Source organism: Anopheles stephensi, chromosome X (genome assembly GCF_013141755.1).
Source record: "Anopheles stephensi strain Indian chromosome X, UCI_ANSTEP_V1.0, whole genome shotgun sequence".
NCBI lineage: Eukaryota > Metazoa > Arthropoda > Insecta > Diptera > Culicidae > Anopheles > Anopheles stephensi.
In genome coordinates this window covers 820,123-838,686 of record NC_050201.1, presented here as the reverse complement: position 1 = coordinate 838,686, position 18,564 = coordinate 820,123, and the positions used below count along the sequence as shown (strand labels likewise).

The window sequence follows — 18,564 nt, the reverse complement described above, 5'->3', positions numbered from 1 at the left end:
TCACATGGCAGCATCAAGCGTCGAATAGCCTCTGGTTTCTAACGTCTATCCGTATCAAGGACTCTACATCCAGCTACAGGTAAACCAAGCCAAGGATCCCTAAAATGGAGAACGACGACCTCTCAAGGCTCCTTTGGCTCTACTACCTCGCGAAGACTTCTACTCCCTTCAGGCTTCCTTACCTGTATGTATATGGACAATCAGTCTCCGACTACCCCTTAATGACCGCATACGCCACAATACAAAACCATCACAGAACAGTTGATGCCTGTTGATGTGTTCTAAAGCTTATACACTCATTTTTAAATAATCAACAAACTGTCCGGAGAGCGATTGGATTCAACCGTACAGTTCAGAAAGTTACGATGTTGATTGACATTTATTTAACAGCATCACACAATTAGGATACGCTGGAGTGACTGCACAGTCGCATACGACTAGTCGTACAAACTTTGTATGGGCATTTGATGAATGGGGTCGTGCAATCAAAACTATCATCCGACCTCATTCGTCAAATCCCATATAATATTTATATGACTAGTCCTACACGACTTTACAGTGACTTCAGTTTTTGTATCCCAATCGGAGATCTGTCCTACTAAAACATAAAAAAGGCGGTAAATATCTGTCGTACAGCTCCCATAGTGATCCGGCTGATTTCAAGAGCGTGATACACTGTGAAAAACACACCCCTAATGCAACTACTCTCCCTCTCTCACTTTCTGATGCTTTCCTGCTCCTGCTACTATAGAACTGCGTTCTCGGTCTCTTTCCCTCCAATGGTGCATATACCGGCCAAGCGCTGATGCAGCTGGGGTGAGATTTTCATAGGGTGAATTTTATTCTCTCCCTCTCTCTCTCTCGCTCACTCACTCACTCTCTCGCTCTTTCGATGGCATCTGCGTATCGCGCTGCATGCTGAGGATCGCATAACAACAACAACGAAGCCGGACTCGAGTTTTATGACAGATGGCTACGTGACTCTACGGAACACCACACACTACACCGAGAGCAGTACAAAACAAAACCGTACCAGCCAAAGAAGAAAAAGACTTCCTTTTCCTACATACACCCCCGCACGGTGTAGCATCTGTGGTATTTGGCGGCGTGCAACCCACTAGCCTTGGTACACTGTAGTGTAACGCATTACGGCATCATTGTAGCATACTCTCGCGACACCGAGCCAGGACGCAGTCACCACGGAGCCGTATACTGGCACGGTAATTGTGTAGCGAATCGTGAAAAAGGGAATCGTGTTGCCATTCGGTTAGTTTGTTCGCGTCGTACAGTGCTGTCATAGTATGCCGTGTAGTTTGAATGTGCGTTCCCGGTGTGTTTTGCTGCAGTTGGGTGCAGAGCTAAAGGTGCAGTAACAGATATCGAGCGGCATTTGTTGGTGCAAGACGAAGCATTGCGTCGAACATATCGTCTACCAGCGGCAGCAACAGTGGTGGTCTAGCTGGAAACAGTCGCGGACCAACACCCTTTTGAGTGCGAACGTGAAAGACTTGCAACCTTCCGAACGGGTAAGTAAAGCTAGGCTAATCATTGTTTCCTTCGTGAGTGTATAAGTGTGTTTTAAGGGAACATCAAGCATATCCGAAATTAATGCAACATTCAACTTCAACCCAAGATTCAGTTTTCCATACCAACAATCAACTGTTTATCGAAAATGAAGGAAAGAGAGTTACTTCTTCTTTGACTCACAACTACAACCTCAGAGATGTCGTTCTCCTCTAGGCTTTACCAAATCCAGCTTCCTTGACTTGATTTTATCAGTGGTAACCCTCTGCTCGATAGACCACTGCTTTCGAGAGGAACAATCTCCGGATAGGATTTGATACCCGGGGCCCGGTCTTTGTTGGCAACCGATGTCGCTATTGGGTTCTTTCTCCAAAGACAGGGTACATCGTCATGGCCTTAATATGTTCACCATATGATGCATCTGTGTGCTTTCGTATTATTCGCTGGATAAACTAGCAAACCAGAGATCGTCTATGTTCGATCGTGCACATGCTGGCATCTCCCACCAAGCACAGACGTTAGAACGTTCCTTCTGCCAACGTCGACACTTCCTGTGTTTCTTCGGGAGCATTGAAATATGCTATGATCGTTATCAAGAGTGTGCGGTCGGCAGTCGCGCTTAGGGACGCGGGTCATAGCACTAGCGATCGTCGTTACGCCAGCACCAACATGCGGTAGAAGCATAGCGTAACGCTGTGGCATTACCACGTAAACAGTACATACAGAGGCGAGATCAGCATATCTCGCCCGTTGTAGCCCCCATATGTCGGTACGACTTGAAAGAGTTAGACGTGTAAAGAAGCTGTTCAAGAAACATTGGGCGTGTGTGTGATCTAGGTTCTTTTTAATTCTGCAGTTAATTTAGTAAGTTGCTTATAAAGCATCCACTGTAGCACGCCTCAACGTTTGATCTATTTTTTTTTTCAGCCATTTGCGATTGCTAGCTCCCCCAGCTCGGGATCGTCGTGATGTGTCGTCATCCCACACTGTACGGGAAGATGTTACCGGTGTTGGTGGCAACCGGCATCACCCTGCTGCTACTGCAGCCACCGGTCGACGGTGAACTGTTTACCGCGTTGGCAGATATGGAAGAGTTGCTCGAAACGGAAGCCGTACTAATTACCAATCTCGACAGTTACGTACAAGCGCAGGAAGAAAAGCTGATGCAGCTGCGCCGGTAAGTATGCAATTTAAAATGCTGTAGAGGCGTAATTTAACACTTATCACCTTATCGCCCCTGCAGAAAAGTGCACGAGTATCGGCGGGAACACACGGAAGCGGCCCGGGACGTGAGTGCGTACCTATCGAATCCGGTCAATGCGTTTCTGCTGACCAAGCGTCTCACGACCGACTGGCGATACGTAGAAAATCTTATGACATACGAAGTTGGGAAGGAATTTCTCGAGAACGTGACAAGCTTCCGGAGTGTGCTAAAGTTCCCATCGGATGAGGATCTGAATGGGGCGGCAGTTGCGCTGATGAGGTTGCAGGACACGTACAACCTGGACACGGCTAGCCTTGCCCGGGGTATGCTTAATGGGGTGCAGTACAGTACGAAACTATCCGCCGGCGATTGTTTTGAGCTGGGACGTCAAAGTTACCTCAATGGAGATTACTATCACACGGTGCTGTGGATGCGCGAAGCAATGGATCGACTAACGAGTGAGGTTAACCGTACCGCGACCAAAGAGGATGTGCTGGAGTACTTAGCGTTCTCTACATTTAAGCAAGGTTCGATGATGGTAGTCTTGGTGAGAGAGATTAAGTTGCGTAACAAGAAACCCATTCTGATCCACTCACAGGAAACATTCAGACGGCCCTCTCGATGACGGAAGAACTGCTCGAGCTAGTACCGGATCACGAGCGTGCCGTCAGCAACAAGGCGTACTATGAGAAGGAGCTGCAAAAGGAAGCCCAGCAAAAGATACTGCGTGGAGACGATGGTAGCGAGGAGGTCCCGATTGACACCACCACGGTACGTAACCGACACGATGAGTCGCACACGATGAGTTAACGCTGTCCCCTTTTTTGTAGAAGATCCAGAAAGAGGCAACAGCACACGTATACGACACCAGCGAGCGCAAGTTGTACGAGCAGCTGTGCCGAGGTGAACAGCAACCACCAATCGAGCTACGGTCGCAGCTCGTCTGCCGATACACCACCAACACGTCACCATTTTTACGGATCGGTCCACTAAAGCTCGAAGAAGCGTATTTGCGTCCGTACATCGTCATTTACCACGAGGTGATGTCCGACCGGGAAATCGAACGCATCAAGCAGTACGCTCGGCCACGGTTCCGCCGGGCGACGGTGCAGAACTACAAAACGGGAGAGCTAGAGTTTGCCAACTATCGCATCAGCAAGTCGGCCTGGTTGAAAGATGCGGAGGATGAGATGATCCGCACGATTAGCCGGCGTGTTGAGGACATGACGGGGCTGACGATGGAAACGGCGGAAGAGTTGCAGGTTGTAAACTACGGCATTGGTGGCCATTACGAGCCACACTTTGATTTTGCGAGGCGCGAGGAACGCAACGCATTCAAGAGTCTCGGTACCGGCAATCGTATCGCTACCGTACTGTTTTACGTAAGATTATTGGAGTCATTTGGGATATCCACGGGAGAGACGAATTGAGCGATGAGTTTTTATTTTCCGTTTTAGATGAGTGATGTAACACAGGGTGGTGCGACCGTATTTCCTTCGCTGCATCTGGCTCTGTGGCCTCGCAAAGGGACTGCCGCCTTCTGGTTTAATCTGCACGCATCCGGCCGCGGTGACTACGCGACACGGCATGCCGCCTGTCCGGTACTTACCGGCACCAAATGGGGTATTTATCTGTAGTGTTGGGATAGTGATACAAATAGAATGCTAATACTACCGTATATATCTTCTTTCAGTATCGAACAAATGGATCCATGAGCGTGGACAAGAGTTTCGAAGACCGTGCGGGCTACAGCTAGACCACTCGGAGGAAGAGTTCTGATAGTATAACTGGTAGCGAAACCAGCATATCATCCTACCACCATGACCTAATACCAAACGCAAATCTGCCATAGTGTTTAGTTTCAAATTATAACCACGCAACGAGATGTTTGAAGTAAGTTTAAGTAAGTGCCAACTTTAAATTGTTAAACACGAAAAAGAACAGTGAGGCCATACATAGTTTAGTTAGGCGAAGAGAGAGACAGAGACAGAAATTTTATTAATTTAACGAGAGCTTGCTTTGAGTACTTCCAGATCAGTTCTGTTTTTCCTTTTCGCAGCTCCTCGTCTAGGTTATGTCTCTTAGTAAATTTTGCTAACCCCTTTTTTTCTTCACTTGCCATACTTGTTCTGCTTGTCATTTGTCATCGAAACACATACCAACACCCAGTCGACATCCATGCCTCATATTTAAGAGAACACCAAAAACCACTCCATGTTTTTCGCCACCATAAGGTGAAGAAAATGGATTCGTTTAACATTTAACACAAAAGCTGAAGCTTTAAAGGTAGGAGAGATGTTGATAGGATGTATTTAAAATGGGATGTATGTGCGTCCTTGAAGGAGGAGTTGTTGTAGCAACACCGTTCAAATTAAAGTCGTGTTTGACGTGTGTTCAGGCGATCGAGAAACTAAACAGCAAAGCAAGCCCCAAGTGGTGTGAGAGGAAGAAATTCCCGTACTAAAATTGTGAAATAAAGCATTTTTACGTAAAATTAAAAGCAAGGAAGCAAAGGTAAAGAGAAAATAGAGAAAATAATTGCAGGTCAGCTCTCGCTTTATAGGAAGAAACCAGTCGTAGAAGGGATAGATGGAAGCTATCAGGGAATGCTATGTGAAAGAAAGTCAACTAGAGCCAACGAAAATGTGCTGTCAATGGAGGACACTGGAGAAGTCGCACCCCAATCACGAGCTAACCATTGGAGACTCTGCCTGGATTTAGCAATCGTATAAAACTAGCCGTACAAACGTTGTTTGGGAATTTGACGGATATGCTCGGATGACAATTTTGATTGCACGATCTCATCGGTCAAATCCCACACAATGTTCGTACGACTAGTCCTATGCGACTAAGCAGAGACTTCAGCCTCACAAGACTCCTTCGCCATATTCTGCGTATGAGAGAGAAGAATGTGTGGTAGTCTCAAACGGAGATACAGTGATGGCGCTGAAGCTTCGACCAGACCTCGGATTGGCAGTGGTCAGCACTCACCTATGAGCAACATCGGGGACTCCTGCAGCAACCCAAGTAAGTAACAAAATTTCTCAATATACTAACAATAAACGCCGAATGAATGTATTTGTTTCCACGGGAATAATTATTACGCATACACCGGGAAGGGTATGTGTGTGTCTGATGATGAGTGGTATGGTTGGGTATTAGGAAACACACACCAACATTACATCAATTTTTTTTTGTCGATTTTACTTGTGTCTTTTTTTTCTCTTTTGTTGTTTTGTTTGCTTTTCTTTTAATACGATTGTTAATTGTTTACCATATTTTCTTTGTATGCGTGTTTCTTTGTTTGTGTATGTTTGCCTTGTTCAAAGATTTATCTTGCTTGAGGAAGATTGGCTTTGCTTGTTGTATAGACTTTGTTTTGCCTGGTTTGCATCTGTGTATATGTATATATATGTAGTATATCAAACATTATTTGCACACAAAAAAAATCCACCTAATACTATTACACATTTTTACTGTTTGTTGCACGTATTTTGGAATGAGACAAGTGCTGAGTGCTTCTGACTCGCTCCTCAGAATTTACTATTATTTGGTTGTTTAGTATATGTGGGCTATGGGGTTCGTTCCTCTGTGGTCAGCTACTATTTGAGTGTGTGTGTGTATGTTTTCTTTTTTAAACAGCAATATATGTATGCACAGGTAAAACAAACCGTAAGGCAATACTAAAACAAACCGATCATGTCGAGGACACACGATCGGCCCCCAGGAAACAACAAAAATCACAATCGTAATCGGCCCGGAGGTTGAGAGAATGTGTGCGTGTTAAGGGGTGGTGGTATCAGTGTGTAAGGTGGGTCCTTTTCGCTACTATGACTACTACATTCACATCGTTACCCTGTGTTTGTTCGCTTGCAGCGTTGGGCTGCGCGCAAAGTGCCGAAAAATAGAGTTTTATAAATAGTATCCGACGGTTTTGCTTTTAGCGTGACAGCTTTTGTTTTGCAGTGACAGTCCAGACAGTATATAGGCTACAGTTTAGAATACTCTATCCTGACAGATATTTGGCAGGCACCAGATCTGTGCTTTAAAGTGTGAGTTTTTGTTTGTGTGCTGTTTGTGTTATGTGTTTTACCATTTTTTGCTTAAACATTTTGATTTGTTATTATATGTTTTTTTTTTGCTTTTGCTTTGCTGTTTGTTTTCAAAGTGCAATGCAATACATATCTCAGTACCACCAACTTGTGTAAAATAACAGTACATTTTGCATGTTTTGTTTTCTCTTAATTTTGTTTTGCCAACACGCGGGTGTAAAAGGGATCTCCAAATTCTCTATAAAGGTCATTCCGAATAAAGTCAATCAATTTTTGAGAGCAGCGCTCTGCTACCATTTTTTTTTTTCTTTGTCAAAGGGACACATTCCGTCCATCACATCCTAGTATTTTTTTAACTTTGAGTTGTGTGTGTATGTGTAATTTCTTACTTGTTTTTCTTTCTTTAAAGTGTAATCTTCCAACAAGAGGTTTATCATGTGTGACACATTCCATTACTAATATGTATGTGTGTTTGTGTGAGAGAATTGATAAATGGACAGCAACCAGTGTGTTAATAGAGTTGTGTTGTAGTACATACACTCACACGGTATAGTAATCTCACTTACACGCTAAAACAATTGTAGCTGTGCCCTACGACAAAGAACGAAACATTAATGCAATAAGTTACTCGCACCCGCACGTCTACTTGCAGTTGTAAGAGTTAAGAGAGACTATCATTTTCATCATTTAACATCAATAAATCTATATGTCTACGGTAGTGTATGTATGTATATCTCTATATCAGTATATTATCATCTACACAGCTTGATTGTTTAAATAGTTTTAAATACAATGTCATACATTTTGTTTTGTCTTCCATTTTTTGTTCTATTTTGCCATCCGGGATGTGCTTCTATATCGTATATTAGGTATAGTTAGGTAACAAAAATATGCTTTCCTTGCACAAAAAGGGAATTCTTCTTTGTATTTGTGTGATGTTTCAATAGTAGTTTCATGTTGGGTTTTCTTTTCCATTTTTGCCTCTTCTTGTATATAAATATATGTATGTATCTATACTTATAATAGAAAGCAAAAGAGCAGATCATTTTGTATTTTATCTCATCTGATTGTTTTTGTTTTTCTTTGTTTGTATCTTTTACAAACTTTGACATTTGTTTTGCTTTTTCTTCTCTCTCTGTTTCTCTTTCTCACTTTATCTAGTTCATCTTATGTCTCGAAATTCACTTTCATTTTTTCATTTTTGTTTTTGCCTTCCGCTTCTTCGACAGCTGCTTGAAAAGTTCTTAGAACACCGTGATGTTGTTATGGAAATCATTACTCTTGTATTGTTTTTGTCGTCTTACATCATTATCAACTCATACGGGTGCTTAGCACCCTAAGTTTTAGCTTTTACTGATGTCATTTTGTCGCGCTCTTATCTTGTTTGTGTTTCTTTGCCTATCTTCTCTCGTTCGTTTCTTCGTACATTATCTTGATTTTTTTTTCTCTTGTTTAGTCGTCCTTCTTTTTTTAGTTTTCGCCTTATCGTGTTTAGGATTTTTTTCTCATTTTTGTTTCCTTTTGTGAGTGTGTGCGTTTAACAACAACAATATAACAACTATAACACATCAATTCACGAGAATAAGGGAAGAACATCAGGAATACACACGTTTCAGGGTCCAAATAGCGTCAGAGTGGGGTGATGGGGGTTGTTTCTTCTTTTTTTTGTGTTTTTTTCCTTTTTCTTCTTTTTCACATAAGCCTGCAGACTTCAGAATACACTGATCCTTGGATCCCGACATAGTTTTTTGGGCACATCAGCTTGCAATTCATCAGTGAATGTTTGTTTTTTCACTGTGTGTGTGTGTGTGTGTGTAATTTTTTTATTTAATTCTCTTTTCTTAAGAGACTTTTTGTTCTGCGTTTCAGCCCCATTTATAATAGGCATCCTCAGCTTCTTCACTCAATTAATTCTTCGAGCAAATTCATTTAATTATTCAATTACCCAAGTGTTACGCACATCGGTACGCTTCGTCTACACGCCATTGTAAGTAGTTTGTGTGTCTTCTTTGAGCACAAAAATCAATTTCAATTTAACCCTTGCTTGCGGTCTTTTGAAGCTCACTTTCTTACCACTATACGTTGCCCGTGAAGCAATATTTGGTGAGGGCCTGTATTGTTTCTGCATAGCTTCTCAAGGATTCTCATCATCATCATCAGCATCAGCATCCAATTTTCATTTCATCCTCACCAGATAGACTGGGAATGGAAGGGGCTGTAGTAGGGCTGGTTGAAGGCTGGTGACACATGAGTTACTGAGGCGGTTTACAGCGACGGAAAGCGTAGAATGTGGTAGAAAACGGAAAGGGCGTTCCTTGCCAAAATAGAGGAGGAAGCCTCGAACCGCAGACGAAATGGGGCAGTGGGATCGGAGAAGGATGGGATAAAATATTAACCCTCCGCGTGTGCTGAATACGAAAACCGCACAAATACCACACACATACACACACATTCATGGACGTTTACCGTCCGCTGAAGTAGACAGAGTACATGGAAACGTATCTGCTCCAATTATCAATTCAACCGTGAGTTCATTAAATTCGCAACCCTTAGTTGATGTGGTCTTAGAGGTTGAGAGGTAATCGGACAGGTGGCGAACGAGAGGGAGACAGTTAGAGAGAAAGAGATGAAAGATTCAATGAGTGGTTTAGTGTTTCTTTCCCACCGCCAGGGAGTAGCAGACGCAGGCAGTGTGCATGTGTACTTGTGTGTGTGTATGTGGAGGTACGTATCAAGGACATCAAGGACTCTTCAAAGACAAAAGCTTTTCCTCTGTGGATCACCTCAACCCCAAGCGGGGTGCACTCCTCCATCCTCGTTCCGCTGTTTAAATCTCGTAGTTGCGGAACTTGCTGACGACTTCGCTCGAATTTTCTGAACCCCACTCACCCTTACGCCCACCGTAGTAGAGTGCCGCACCGCCCTCCGAAGCACGCCGATGGGCCGGGTTCGGTTGGGCCGCACTCAGCCCCGATCCAGATCCGGCACCGGCACCGGCACCGCCACCACCAGCTGCACCACCCTCCGGCAGCATCCGGTCCTTCGTTTTCGGGATAGCCCAGTGCATGCTCTGCTGGACGTGCTCCTTCATGCCGAGCCAGTTCTTGTAGCTGATCTTGATGCCACTGTTGCGCCACTTGTCGTAGCTGGCCCGCTTTTCCGGATCGCACAGGATCTCCTTCGCTTCCTGTGAGGAGCAAATGGGTGATGATTAGATGACGACACGTTCGTGATGGCGAAAACAAAAACAAAAAACGGTCATTTCCATGGAGTCCAGGAAATGAGAAAAACAACAAGCTGTGCATGAGATGCAGGAAGGGGTAAGGAAGGCGAGGATGGTGATGGAGGTATATTGAGTGCATCAAATGGCATACTTATCATCATCATCATCATCATCATTAACATTACCTTCAGCTGCTGGAACTTGGCCTCAGACTCCTTGTCACCATCGTTCTTGTCCGGGTGATACTGTAGCGCGAGTATTTTAAACTCGGCCTGGATTTGGTCGACCTGTCGGGAGGGGACACAGAAAAAAACACACACACACAGAAAGAACATTATTAATGACATCGGCTGAGAGCCAGAGAGAGAAAGAAAGCGAGAGAGGTTGAGAATGAAAGTAAAAGATGCGCAAAAGTGCACGTTGTGAACATGTGCACCTTGAAGGGAGGATGACGACGGACCTGGTAAATGGTAAAAGCAAGAATGAATTTCAGCTTGTGTCATGTGCAGTGGCATTTAACAGCTCTTCCTTTCGCCCCCCCGTCCTTCCTTCTTCAGCTCCTTCACCCCCCCCCCCCCCCTTCTCCCATTTACTCTATTCATTGCACTTACATCGCTACCCTCCGGGGTGCAAATCTTCCCCGGGCGAGGTCCAAGGACTCGCCACAGAACGTTTCCATAAATAATGTACACCAGTTGTATATTACCGTAAAAAAACCCTACCCTTCCTGGGTTTTTTATACATTTATGTATAAAAAAATGCACGAGATTCTTGATGGTAGGACTCTGCGTGTGAGTGTGTGTGAGGCAGAGAAGGTTAGGGAGGTCTTTAGCTTATTGGTCCCGACATACGTCCAGGATATCCCTGAAAGACGTACTCTTTGTGCAACGAATTGCGGATTATTGCGGAAGTGCTGAGCTCGAAAGATAGTTCACGAGGCGGTTTGGGGATGTTGGCGAGTAGAAGAAACAGAACAGAACATCCTCGTCGTGAACACTTGTCAAAGGAAAAAAAGAAAATATTACATGGAACAGTTTACCGTTGTTGTCGAAACTGTAGACGAACCAATTTTGCAACAAAGGAACATCATCTACCCTGGCAGGTTTTGGTTCGCTGACTGCTGCAACGGGGAATGCAACAAATAATTATATACAATGCGCAGAGCGTGGGTTTCAGCGAGGTTGAGGTTCATATTGTGCTAGTGTGCATATTTTCCAACGCACACACACGCACACAAACATGCAGATGCACTGCAACGATGGCACTGTCGTGATTGTGTGTGCAAAATCCCAGGGCCATTCTTGAGATGCGCTGCACTGCACAAAACCGTTCCCACTGCATCGGGAAAAGGAGCAAAGCAATAACCGGTGGAGCAAACAAAAAAAGAAACGGAAACCAGGAGCGAGAGAGAGAGGGAGAGAGCGCCATTGAGTACAAAGCGCTAAAGCAAATATCATAAATGGAAAGAAAAACAGCTTTTCCGCCTGGTGCCACCACTGGGAAGTGGGAAATGGAAATGTTTACGGTTGAAGCGCATTTCTTTGCCAATCACAAACACGAGGAAGTGGGTGAGCCACATTATAAATGGATTCCGGGTTGGAATTACTATTTTGATTGGAATTTTTCCAGGATTTTCTTGTAAATGGGGTCCCCCTTCTAGATTACTTGGTTCAATTATGGGTTCACTTATTCGAATTACACCTTCATCGTCGAGAAATTGATTAAGGAAATTATTGTGAAGAGGTCCTACTTCTTGGTACTCTGAAAGGTACTAGAACCTCCGGAGTTCTTGTGCCGCCAGTTATACCTTCTCATTGCCCATGGTAGTTGGATAATCTGGTCTGAAGTTATTGGTTCTCCAAAAAAACTTACTGTAGACGTTTCGCTGCAGTTCAATAACCCATAGAGATCCTCCTTAGAGTCACGCTTGTACGCCAGAATGTCGTCGACTCCGCTCATCGTTCGGGACTGTTGTTGTTCTAGGTTCAGTGAGACCAGTCCTTCTAAAGAAAACACGACGAAGTTGAAGTTGCAAAGCTCGATGTGCGTAACGACGGGTTGATTGTTGCACGATTGTTTATGTGTGCGCGCTGCAGGTGCCTATGTATGAAACAGGCTCAAGGTGGTCTGTTGTTATACGCTGAGCTGTACGGCGCGACGGCGTTACTGGGCCAATTCTCACCGTCTAGGTTTTGCGACCTTGCCCTACACACGCACAGAAATTTCACAGATTCACAAGAACACACACACAAACAGACACGCCGATCTGGTTAGCCGAGTGACCCCCCCGAAAAACAATCCAAAATCCGCTGCAAAATCGAACGACTTTCCCTTTTGCTGGCTATGCTCCGAACGGGTTTTCTGATGTTTGATTGACGGATGACTCCAACCAAATGGTAATGCGGGCGTTAAGTACCTCAGACGAGCTCTGTCGCTGTACACTTGTTGGACTTGGTGAGTGTTGTGGGTTTTTGTCCGTTGCCGAAATGTCGTAAATGGTGCCACTAGATGACCGCGCTTTCCGCTTCACTGAAACGAGACAACACAACCGAGAGACGTTTGGGTGTTTTTTTGTGTGACTATATGAACTGGCAGCGATCTGCTTGCGTAGACCCAAGGTAAACTTTGCACTGGCACCGAGTAGAGGGGGCAGTCCCGAGCTAGAAGTGAACCTGACGTACCTACACCACTTCACGTCTAAAACACAGCGACAACTACCCAACAAGCGACACACGACTATCGGGAACCACACTAATGCGCCTCGACTAGCGGGAACACTGGTCTACCCTGGGACCACAACTGACCTGTGTGTGGGTCAACCACTGCCCACAGCTTATCGCGTACCCCGATGTATGTTGCGGCTTGTGTGAAAGTGTACGAATGGTTGGTAGTTTGTTGCCTGGTTGGGCTCTGTTGCTCTGGAGCGTGTACACGAATTTCGCTAACTTCGATTCGACCTCTCGCAAGCGTGCCTGATCAACCACTAAGCCCGACCTTTGCATCCACGCATCGGTACAGCGGGCCCGCTGCTAAAGAGCCTTTTGCTGTTGCCTGCTGCCCGTTGCGAGAGCCACGCTGATACGAACGCAGAGGCCGTACGGTATGGGCTGCCTCCGGAGCGTATGCTGCGCGCTGATGTGCGAGCATCTTGCTCCGTCGACAAATCGGAGAGTGAGCGCCGTACTGCTGGAGCTCTCGAACGATGGTATCAACGACGGGCGAACATTGGCATGGAGGGAGGGTGAAGACGAAAGGGAGGGAGGGGATTTTCAGTCCAGGCTCCGGGGAACCGGACTTCCCCGAGTAAACGCTGGCGTGTGTAATCGGTGCTGTGAGGTATGAGAGCGGGAGTTTACGAACCTGAGTCAGGTAAGGTTGACGCAAAAGTAATGGGCACTAATGACTCCTTTCATTTTACGGTACTGGCTGGTTTTTACGGCGGTGTTTGTGGTGTTGATTATCATCTTTTGCGGATGCTATCAGAGGTAGGAGTTATAGGCATGCTAATAGTAATCAGTTCTCCACTTTCTAGACAAGTAGTAGTAGTAGTTGCCACCGGGGACTAGCTTCAAAGGTTGTGTAGTCGGTAGGGTATAGAATTAAAAAAAAAAAACAATACTGGTGTCTATTCTGAGTTCTAATCTCGATTGAGTATGCTCTGCATACGTAGCCTTAGAACTCATTTGTAATTCAGGCTGATATCTGGTCACGCAATTTGGGGTTGGGCCTAACATTTGTAGCGGCTTTGACGAGCTACCCGATTACTGCAAACCTGTGAATTGGTGGAAGAGATCTTCAAATCTTATCTGGATAAAATCCTCTATTGCAAGGATCTTCTTCTGTTTGCCTCTACAATCTCAAGAGGTCTTTGGTCCCAATAGGTGTATCCATTACCATCCAACTATCTGGGATAAATATGTTCAGCAAATCAATGGCTGACATGCCCTAGCAGGAATTTTCTGTCCGAGAAGGCATCCCAGAAACCTACAGCACAAGAGGTCAGAATCTGTGGGAAACTTTCGGACACACCTAATTTTTAACCGCATCCTCCCAAGTTCTAATCATGGCAGGATTAGATTCTTACTACATATTTCTGAGGTTTTACTGCCAATTCGTACAATCGCAATAAAGTGAGCTTAGGACCAGATTGCTCCTAATTATTCGCCGAACGTTTTGAAGTTCTCTCCGGTCGCTTTAGCTGGACCTTTAAGATGTCTTCTAGCTGCTCTTACGAGATTTACCCCATTTGCCGATATTGAAGGATAGTTTTTTTTTTCTTAAGAATTCTGGAACAATTTTTCATGGGAATAACTCTTGGTACCTTTACTTGGTAGATTTGTATATGTTAGCCCATTTTTCTTATCTTCAAGCCCTCTTGAGAAAACATACTACAAACGCACAATATTTAATGCACATTTCTTGTAGGTAATGTCAGGAACTTTAAAGCAACTGGAAAACTCACATAATGAGTTGAGTGCTTGTATCTCTGCAGTGTTTAATTGTCATAGCAGCGTGACTTTACCTGCACCTGTACACAAGCGACACGCACATACTCCACGTAATATACACCTGCGTATATATATACGCTAATGAGCTGCCTGCTTGGCGTTGTCAGGCTCGTCCTTTTTTGTGAAGTACAACACGATTGTTAAATCATCACAGCAGTGTACTACCTCCACTCGCTCAGTTTAACATACATGCACGCTTTTTACTAACATACTTTACCGAAGCATCCCTGGTTTAAAAATAGCTCGCGTTTAAACTTAACCCCGCTCCATCCATCGTCTTCCCTTCGCTCGGTCCACCGTTTTTGGTCCCAGCCATTATAGTCTCCAACAAACCATATTCTGCTCCGTCGACGCTTTTAAGCACGTCGACCCAATCGTTGACCAAAAACCTTCGCTAACAGATACATACACACAGGCAGACAGCCACACGGTACAAGTCCTGCATCCATTGAGAATTCATGGTAACCCGACCCGGGTACCTCTGCCACTACCGTACGGGAAATGGCAATCCCATTTGGCAACACGGTTTTTCACCTAGTCTGTTCATTTTCTTTACCCATCCAAACGGTGTGGCAATAGCGGACACACCGGTGTACATTATCGCTACCTTCTGTGGTACACACCATTCACCATCATCATCATCGTGCAACATCCTCCACAACAATATCCTCGTCGTTCATCATCGCGGTTTCCCATGTTCCCATGCGCTATTCTCTGCAAGAAGACTCGCGTGTGCTATTGCACTTGGGAGATCACACACACTCTACACACACACACTGCCACACGCCGCGAAAAAGCCGATGAAGTTTTTATGGGTGAATAGTTTCTCCCCCGTCGACCAGGTACTAACGAGGCCCACACCGATGATCGTTCTCGTCCGGCTTTATGAGGCTTCCTCGCAACAACGCTTTACTAGCGCAAGGCACCAACAAACACCCGGGGACTTAATTTGCTTCTTCCTGCACACTAATCCTTTCTCAGTGCCGCACCTAGTGGGATGTCGATGCTTTGGCAGAGACTTTTCATCGCCGAGAACTGGCCCACCAACAAAAGACGTTCACCTTCTTTTGTTAGAGCGTTTTTTAGAATTCGTCCAATCGCTCCTCCAGATATTCCCTTTCTATCTACTCATTTATAGCTATCAAGTGGAAGGGGAAAGGAGGAGAGGGACGAAGCTCTTCGCCACACTTCGGTGGATACCTTTCGAACCAGTGTTCGGATAGTGACAACAACAAAAAAAGCCAACTGATGAGTATCCGGGTTTGCTGCCAGTAACAACCAAGGGCCCACCAAGGCTCCAACAGGATGAAGCTGTAAGGGCTGCCGAGGTAGCCTGTGCTACATTTGCGAGTGTTTTTGTTTTTGTTGCACAACACTGTTGCACGTTGCGCTGCAATTCGTGTTTGCAGCGGTTTTCCTGCCTATCCTTCCATCCCATCAGATGATCAATATTTCGCCTTCGCGCGCCCTACATCTGCCACTGGATACGCCACGTGTTTCTGCCGCTTTCCCCACCTGCTCTATTCTAACCCTGTGGGGGGCTATTAAATGTGCTACCAGGTGCTGCTGTTGTACTTTTGTGTCTCTGTGTATCTTTCTAAGCTGAACTTGTGTATAGGCCAGGCGCGAGGCCCTATCCAGCGCTCCAACAAAACAAACACTGGAAGTTCGCAAAATGGAGCTCAGCAGCTCTGGGCGGCAGTGGCGAGTATTGGGGTGAGGGCCGTCTGTGGGGGTGGCAGTGCCTGAACCTGGACCACCGTGCACAGGCTCCAGCACAGCAGCAAATCGATAATATCGCCGGGTGAACCCAACGCCGAACGAAACACCGCAATAACTACATATTCCCAGCGGTCGTTATTTCTGGTTGTGAGAGCTTCGGCGTTTTTTTTTATGGAAATTGAAGGTACCTTTTCATTAAGCGCACAGTGGTGGTAAATTTTGTGGCAAAGTAATGGCTTCTTGCCTCCAACAAAGCCCGAATCCTACCCAACACTCGGCATCATCGTCGTCGTCTAGAACGGTATAGATGTGCAAGATCCTGTCACAAACTCTGCCAGAGTGCGGAGTGCCGGTCCCAGCTTTTGTTCGTTTTCGTTGGAACACAAAGATCTTCTCTAGGGTAAGATCCTCCCTTGTGGTGAAGATTAGAAAGCGAACCTTTAGCAATACCTTGCCCCTTGTACGGCTAAAACAAAGCCGAACCTTAGAAGCGGCAGCTCGCGGCAGAACGTCAGCTGCACACGAGTGACATTGACTAATTGATCGGATTAAAAATAGTTTTATTTATCTTCCTTGTACGGCTCTCGGGTGTGTTGCCCGGTCTCCTTGAAGTCAGTCGTCGCACTTTTTCAGCGAGTGGGTTGGCGAAAATAAACTCCCTCCTTCTCCTCCTCTGCCTTCTCCTCTTCACGCCCTTCACCCCACAGACTTCTCGTGAAAAAGCAATATAAAGCGCAACAATTTAATGTCCGTGTTTTTCAAGTGGCTCAGGCAGCTGGAAAACCGAACACGTACGGCCACTACACACCGGCATCTCCCGGGCCCTGTTATAGTTGCAATAAAGAAGCTAGACGCTTGCCGATCCACCCAGCAAGAGAAACCGAAATTTTGGGTCGGAGAAGGCAACGAACAAAAAAACTCGTGAGACGAGAACGAAACCGACCGCGAAAAATCATCCACCGGAACAAGGACAAACACACACACGCATGCACGGGCGTTACGGAAACTCGGGTTTGGCTTTGTTTGCCATTTCTGGAGCTCTGCACAGAATTATCTTTTTTCTTCTGCGTTACAACCGTAAATCAACAACCGACTTTGCTGGTTCGCCGAGACCGTGAGCGAACGCATTAAAAAAGGGCCGGAAAATCCTCAGAACGTGTTGGTTTCTTTTATTGGGGACACACCAGGAAGAAGACGCAGTGCAGGAAGAAGTGGCAAAGGAAAATCTGTAAAGCCAACTTCCGCAGTCTTCTGGCGCTACTTTGTTTCTTCTCCAATGAAGGTCAATTACGGATACGGACAGGGGTAGGAAAGGGTCTTGGAGAAGCTGGGAGCAGAAGGACGAGTATCCATTGGGACGTGGAAGTATCTTCCTTTTGCGTTGAACATCTTGCTCCTGCTCATCACCCGTGGGCGAAAGTTAAAACAGTGCGAAAGCAATCAAATTAAGAGCCTGGCAAAGTGGCAAGTCGAGGAGTTCTTATGCGCGAAGTTATGGATGCGTCGTCTATGTGCCCACCCGTACCGTGTTGGAGCTGCACGGTTTACCCGGGATGCATCCCGTACATGCAACGGGGGGCCGTTTTTCGTACAGTTTGGTAGCAGCAAATGTGCTAACGGCTTTTGCGGTGAGAACGAGAAAATTGGAAAACTTTCCCCCTGCGCAGTGCACACATGGAGGGACACAGTCACAGATTGGTTTACCGAGACCTGTTCTGTTTGGAGTCGGGCCACTCGACTGAAAGTGACGTTGGGGTTCCGGTTGTTCTAGGTTCGGGGCTCAATAAAGCTAATGTTTGCTCGAGTGGGTAGAGTGGCCTAGCTGGGGCTACTTTTCTTGACCCGAACCACACACACTCCGAGCCTCAAACTCCGCTGTTTTCCTTGCTCCCCCATCACAGTGTACTCTTCTCAGGACCATGTTTACAGAATAGCGTGCGATGCGTGCGGTTAGAATAGTACCAACTCTACCGATTGCTGTTGTCGAAGAGCAAACCACATCATATAGGCTAGGGATGGGTGAGCTTACTCTAAAGGCGAACTTTTGCTCCTTTTGTTCTGGCAGGGTTACTCCTTCAATAAATGAGGCTTACCAGTGTACAAAACATTTTAAATTTATTTCAGCTGCTTTACTGATTGCAGTTGGCGGTTGAAGCTAATATAAAAATATCCCCACAAAAGAGTAGATAGTATGCAACTATCCCAGAAGGAACGATTGTTATTCTATCCGCCTATTCCATTAGCAACGGAGCCGAACGGTTACGGTCATAAAATCCCGACCGCATCTAGCAAACTACAGTCTCCATCAGCACACCGAGCAAAGTAGCGCAA

General features: G+C 45.6%; 2 protein-coding genes across 6 annotated transcripts in view; one reads left to right on the top strand and one right to left on the bottom strand.

Moving 5' to 3' along the window:
* The window catches only part of LOC118502616 (prolyl 4-hydroxylase subunit alpha-1-like), an 87,144-nt gene extending 81,916 nt beyond the window's left edge, over positions 1-5,228 (top strand). Inside the window, exons 3-9 of one of the 4 annotated variants that reach the window (XM_036035020.1) lie at positions 752-1,526; positions 2,452-2,701; positions 2,768-3,255; positions 3,327-3,499; positions 3,562-4,110; positions 4,186-4,351; positions 4,422-5,228. In XM_036035020.1, the coding sequence (XP_035890913.1) occupies positions 2,493-2,701; positions 2,768-3,255; positions 3,327-3,499; positions 3,562-4,110; positions 4,186-4,351; positions 4,422-4,507 (1,671 nt within the window). In that variant the 5' untranslated portion in view covers positions 752-1,526; positions 2,452-2,492 and the 3' untranslated portion in view covers positions 4,508-5,228. Of the gene's footprint in view, positions 1-537; positions 1,527-1,763; positions 2,389-2,451; positions 2,702-2,767; positions 3,256-3,326; positions 3,500-3,558; positions 4,111-4,185; positions 4,352-4,421 lie in introns of those variants that run through there. The other 3 variants (XM_036034993.1, XM_036035002.1, XM_036035010.1) reach the window with 3 other exon arrangements.
* A 733-nt stretch (positions 5,229-5,961) lies between these two features.
* Positions 5,962-13,079, bottom strand: LOC118502632 (J domain-containing protein). Of its 2 annotated transcripts, none has more exons than XM_036035036.1 (4): positions 12,685-13,079; positions 11,876-12,532; positions 10,189-10,290; positions 5,962-9,967 (listed from the first exon to the last, which is right to left on the bottom strand). In XM_036035036.1, exons 2-4 carry the CDS (start codon positions 11,960-11,962, stop codon positions 9,608-9,610), a joined length of 549 nt encoding a protein of 182 aa, XP_035890929.1. In that variant the 5' UTR covers positions 11,963-12,532; positions 12,685-13,079; the 3' UTR covers positions 5,962-9,607. The 2 variants fall into 2 exon arrangements, with proteins under 2 accessions (XP_035890929.1, XP_035890940.1); XM_036035047.1 differs by having other exon boundaries at positions 12,808-13,079.
* Positions 13,080-18,564: the final 5,485 nt, after the last annotated feature.

Coding starts and splice junctions, on each gene's coding strand:
- LOC118502632 (XM_036035036.1), bottom strand. CDS start 11,962: ATGAGCGGAGTCGACGACATTCTGGCGTACAAGCGTGACTCTAAGGAG. Junction 10,291..11,875: donor ACTGCAGCGAAACGTCTACA/GTAAGTTTTTTT, acceptor CCCTCCCGACAG/GTCGACCAAATCCAGGCCGA. Junction 9,968..10,188: donor CCAAGTTCCAGCAGCTGAAG/GTAATGTTAATG, acceptor TGCTCCTCACAG/GAAGCGAAGGAGATCCTGTG.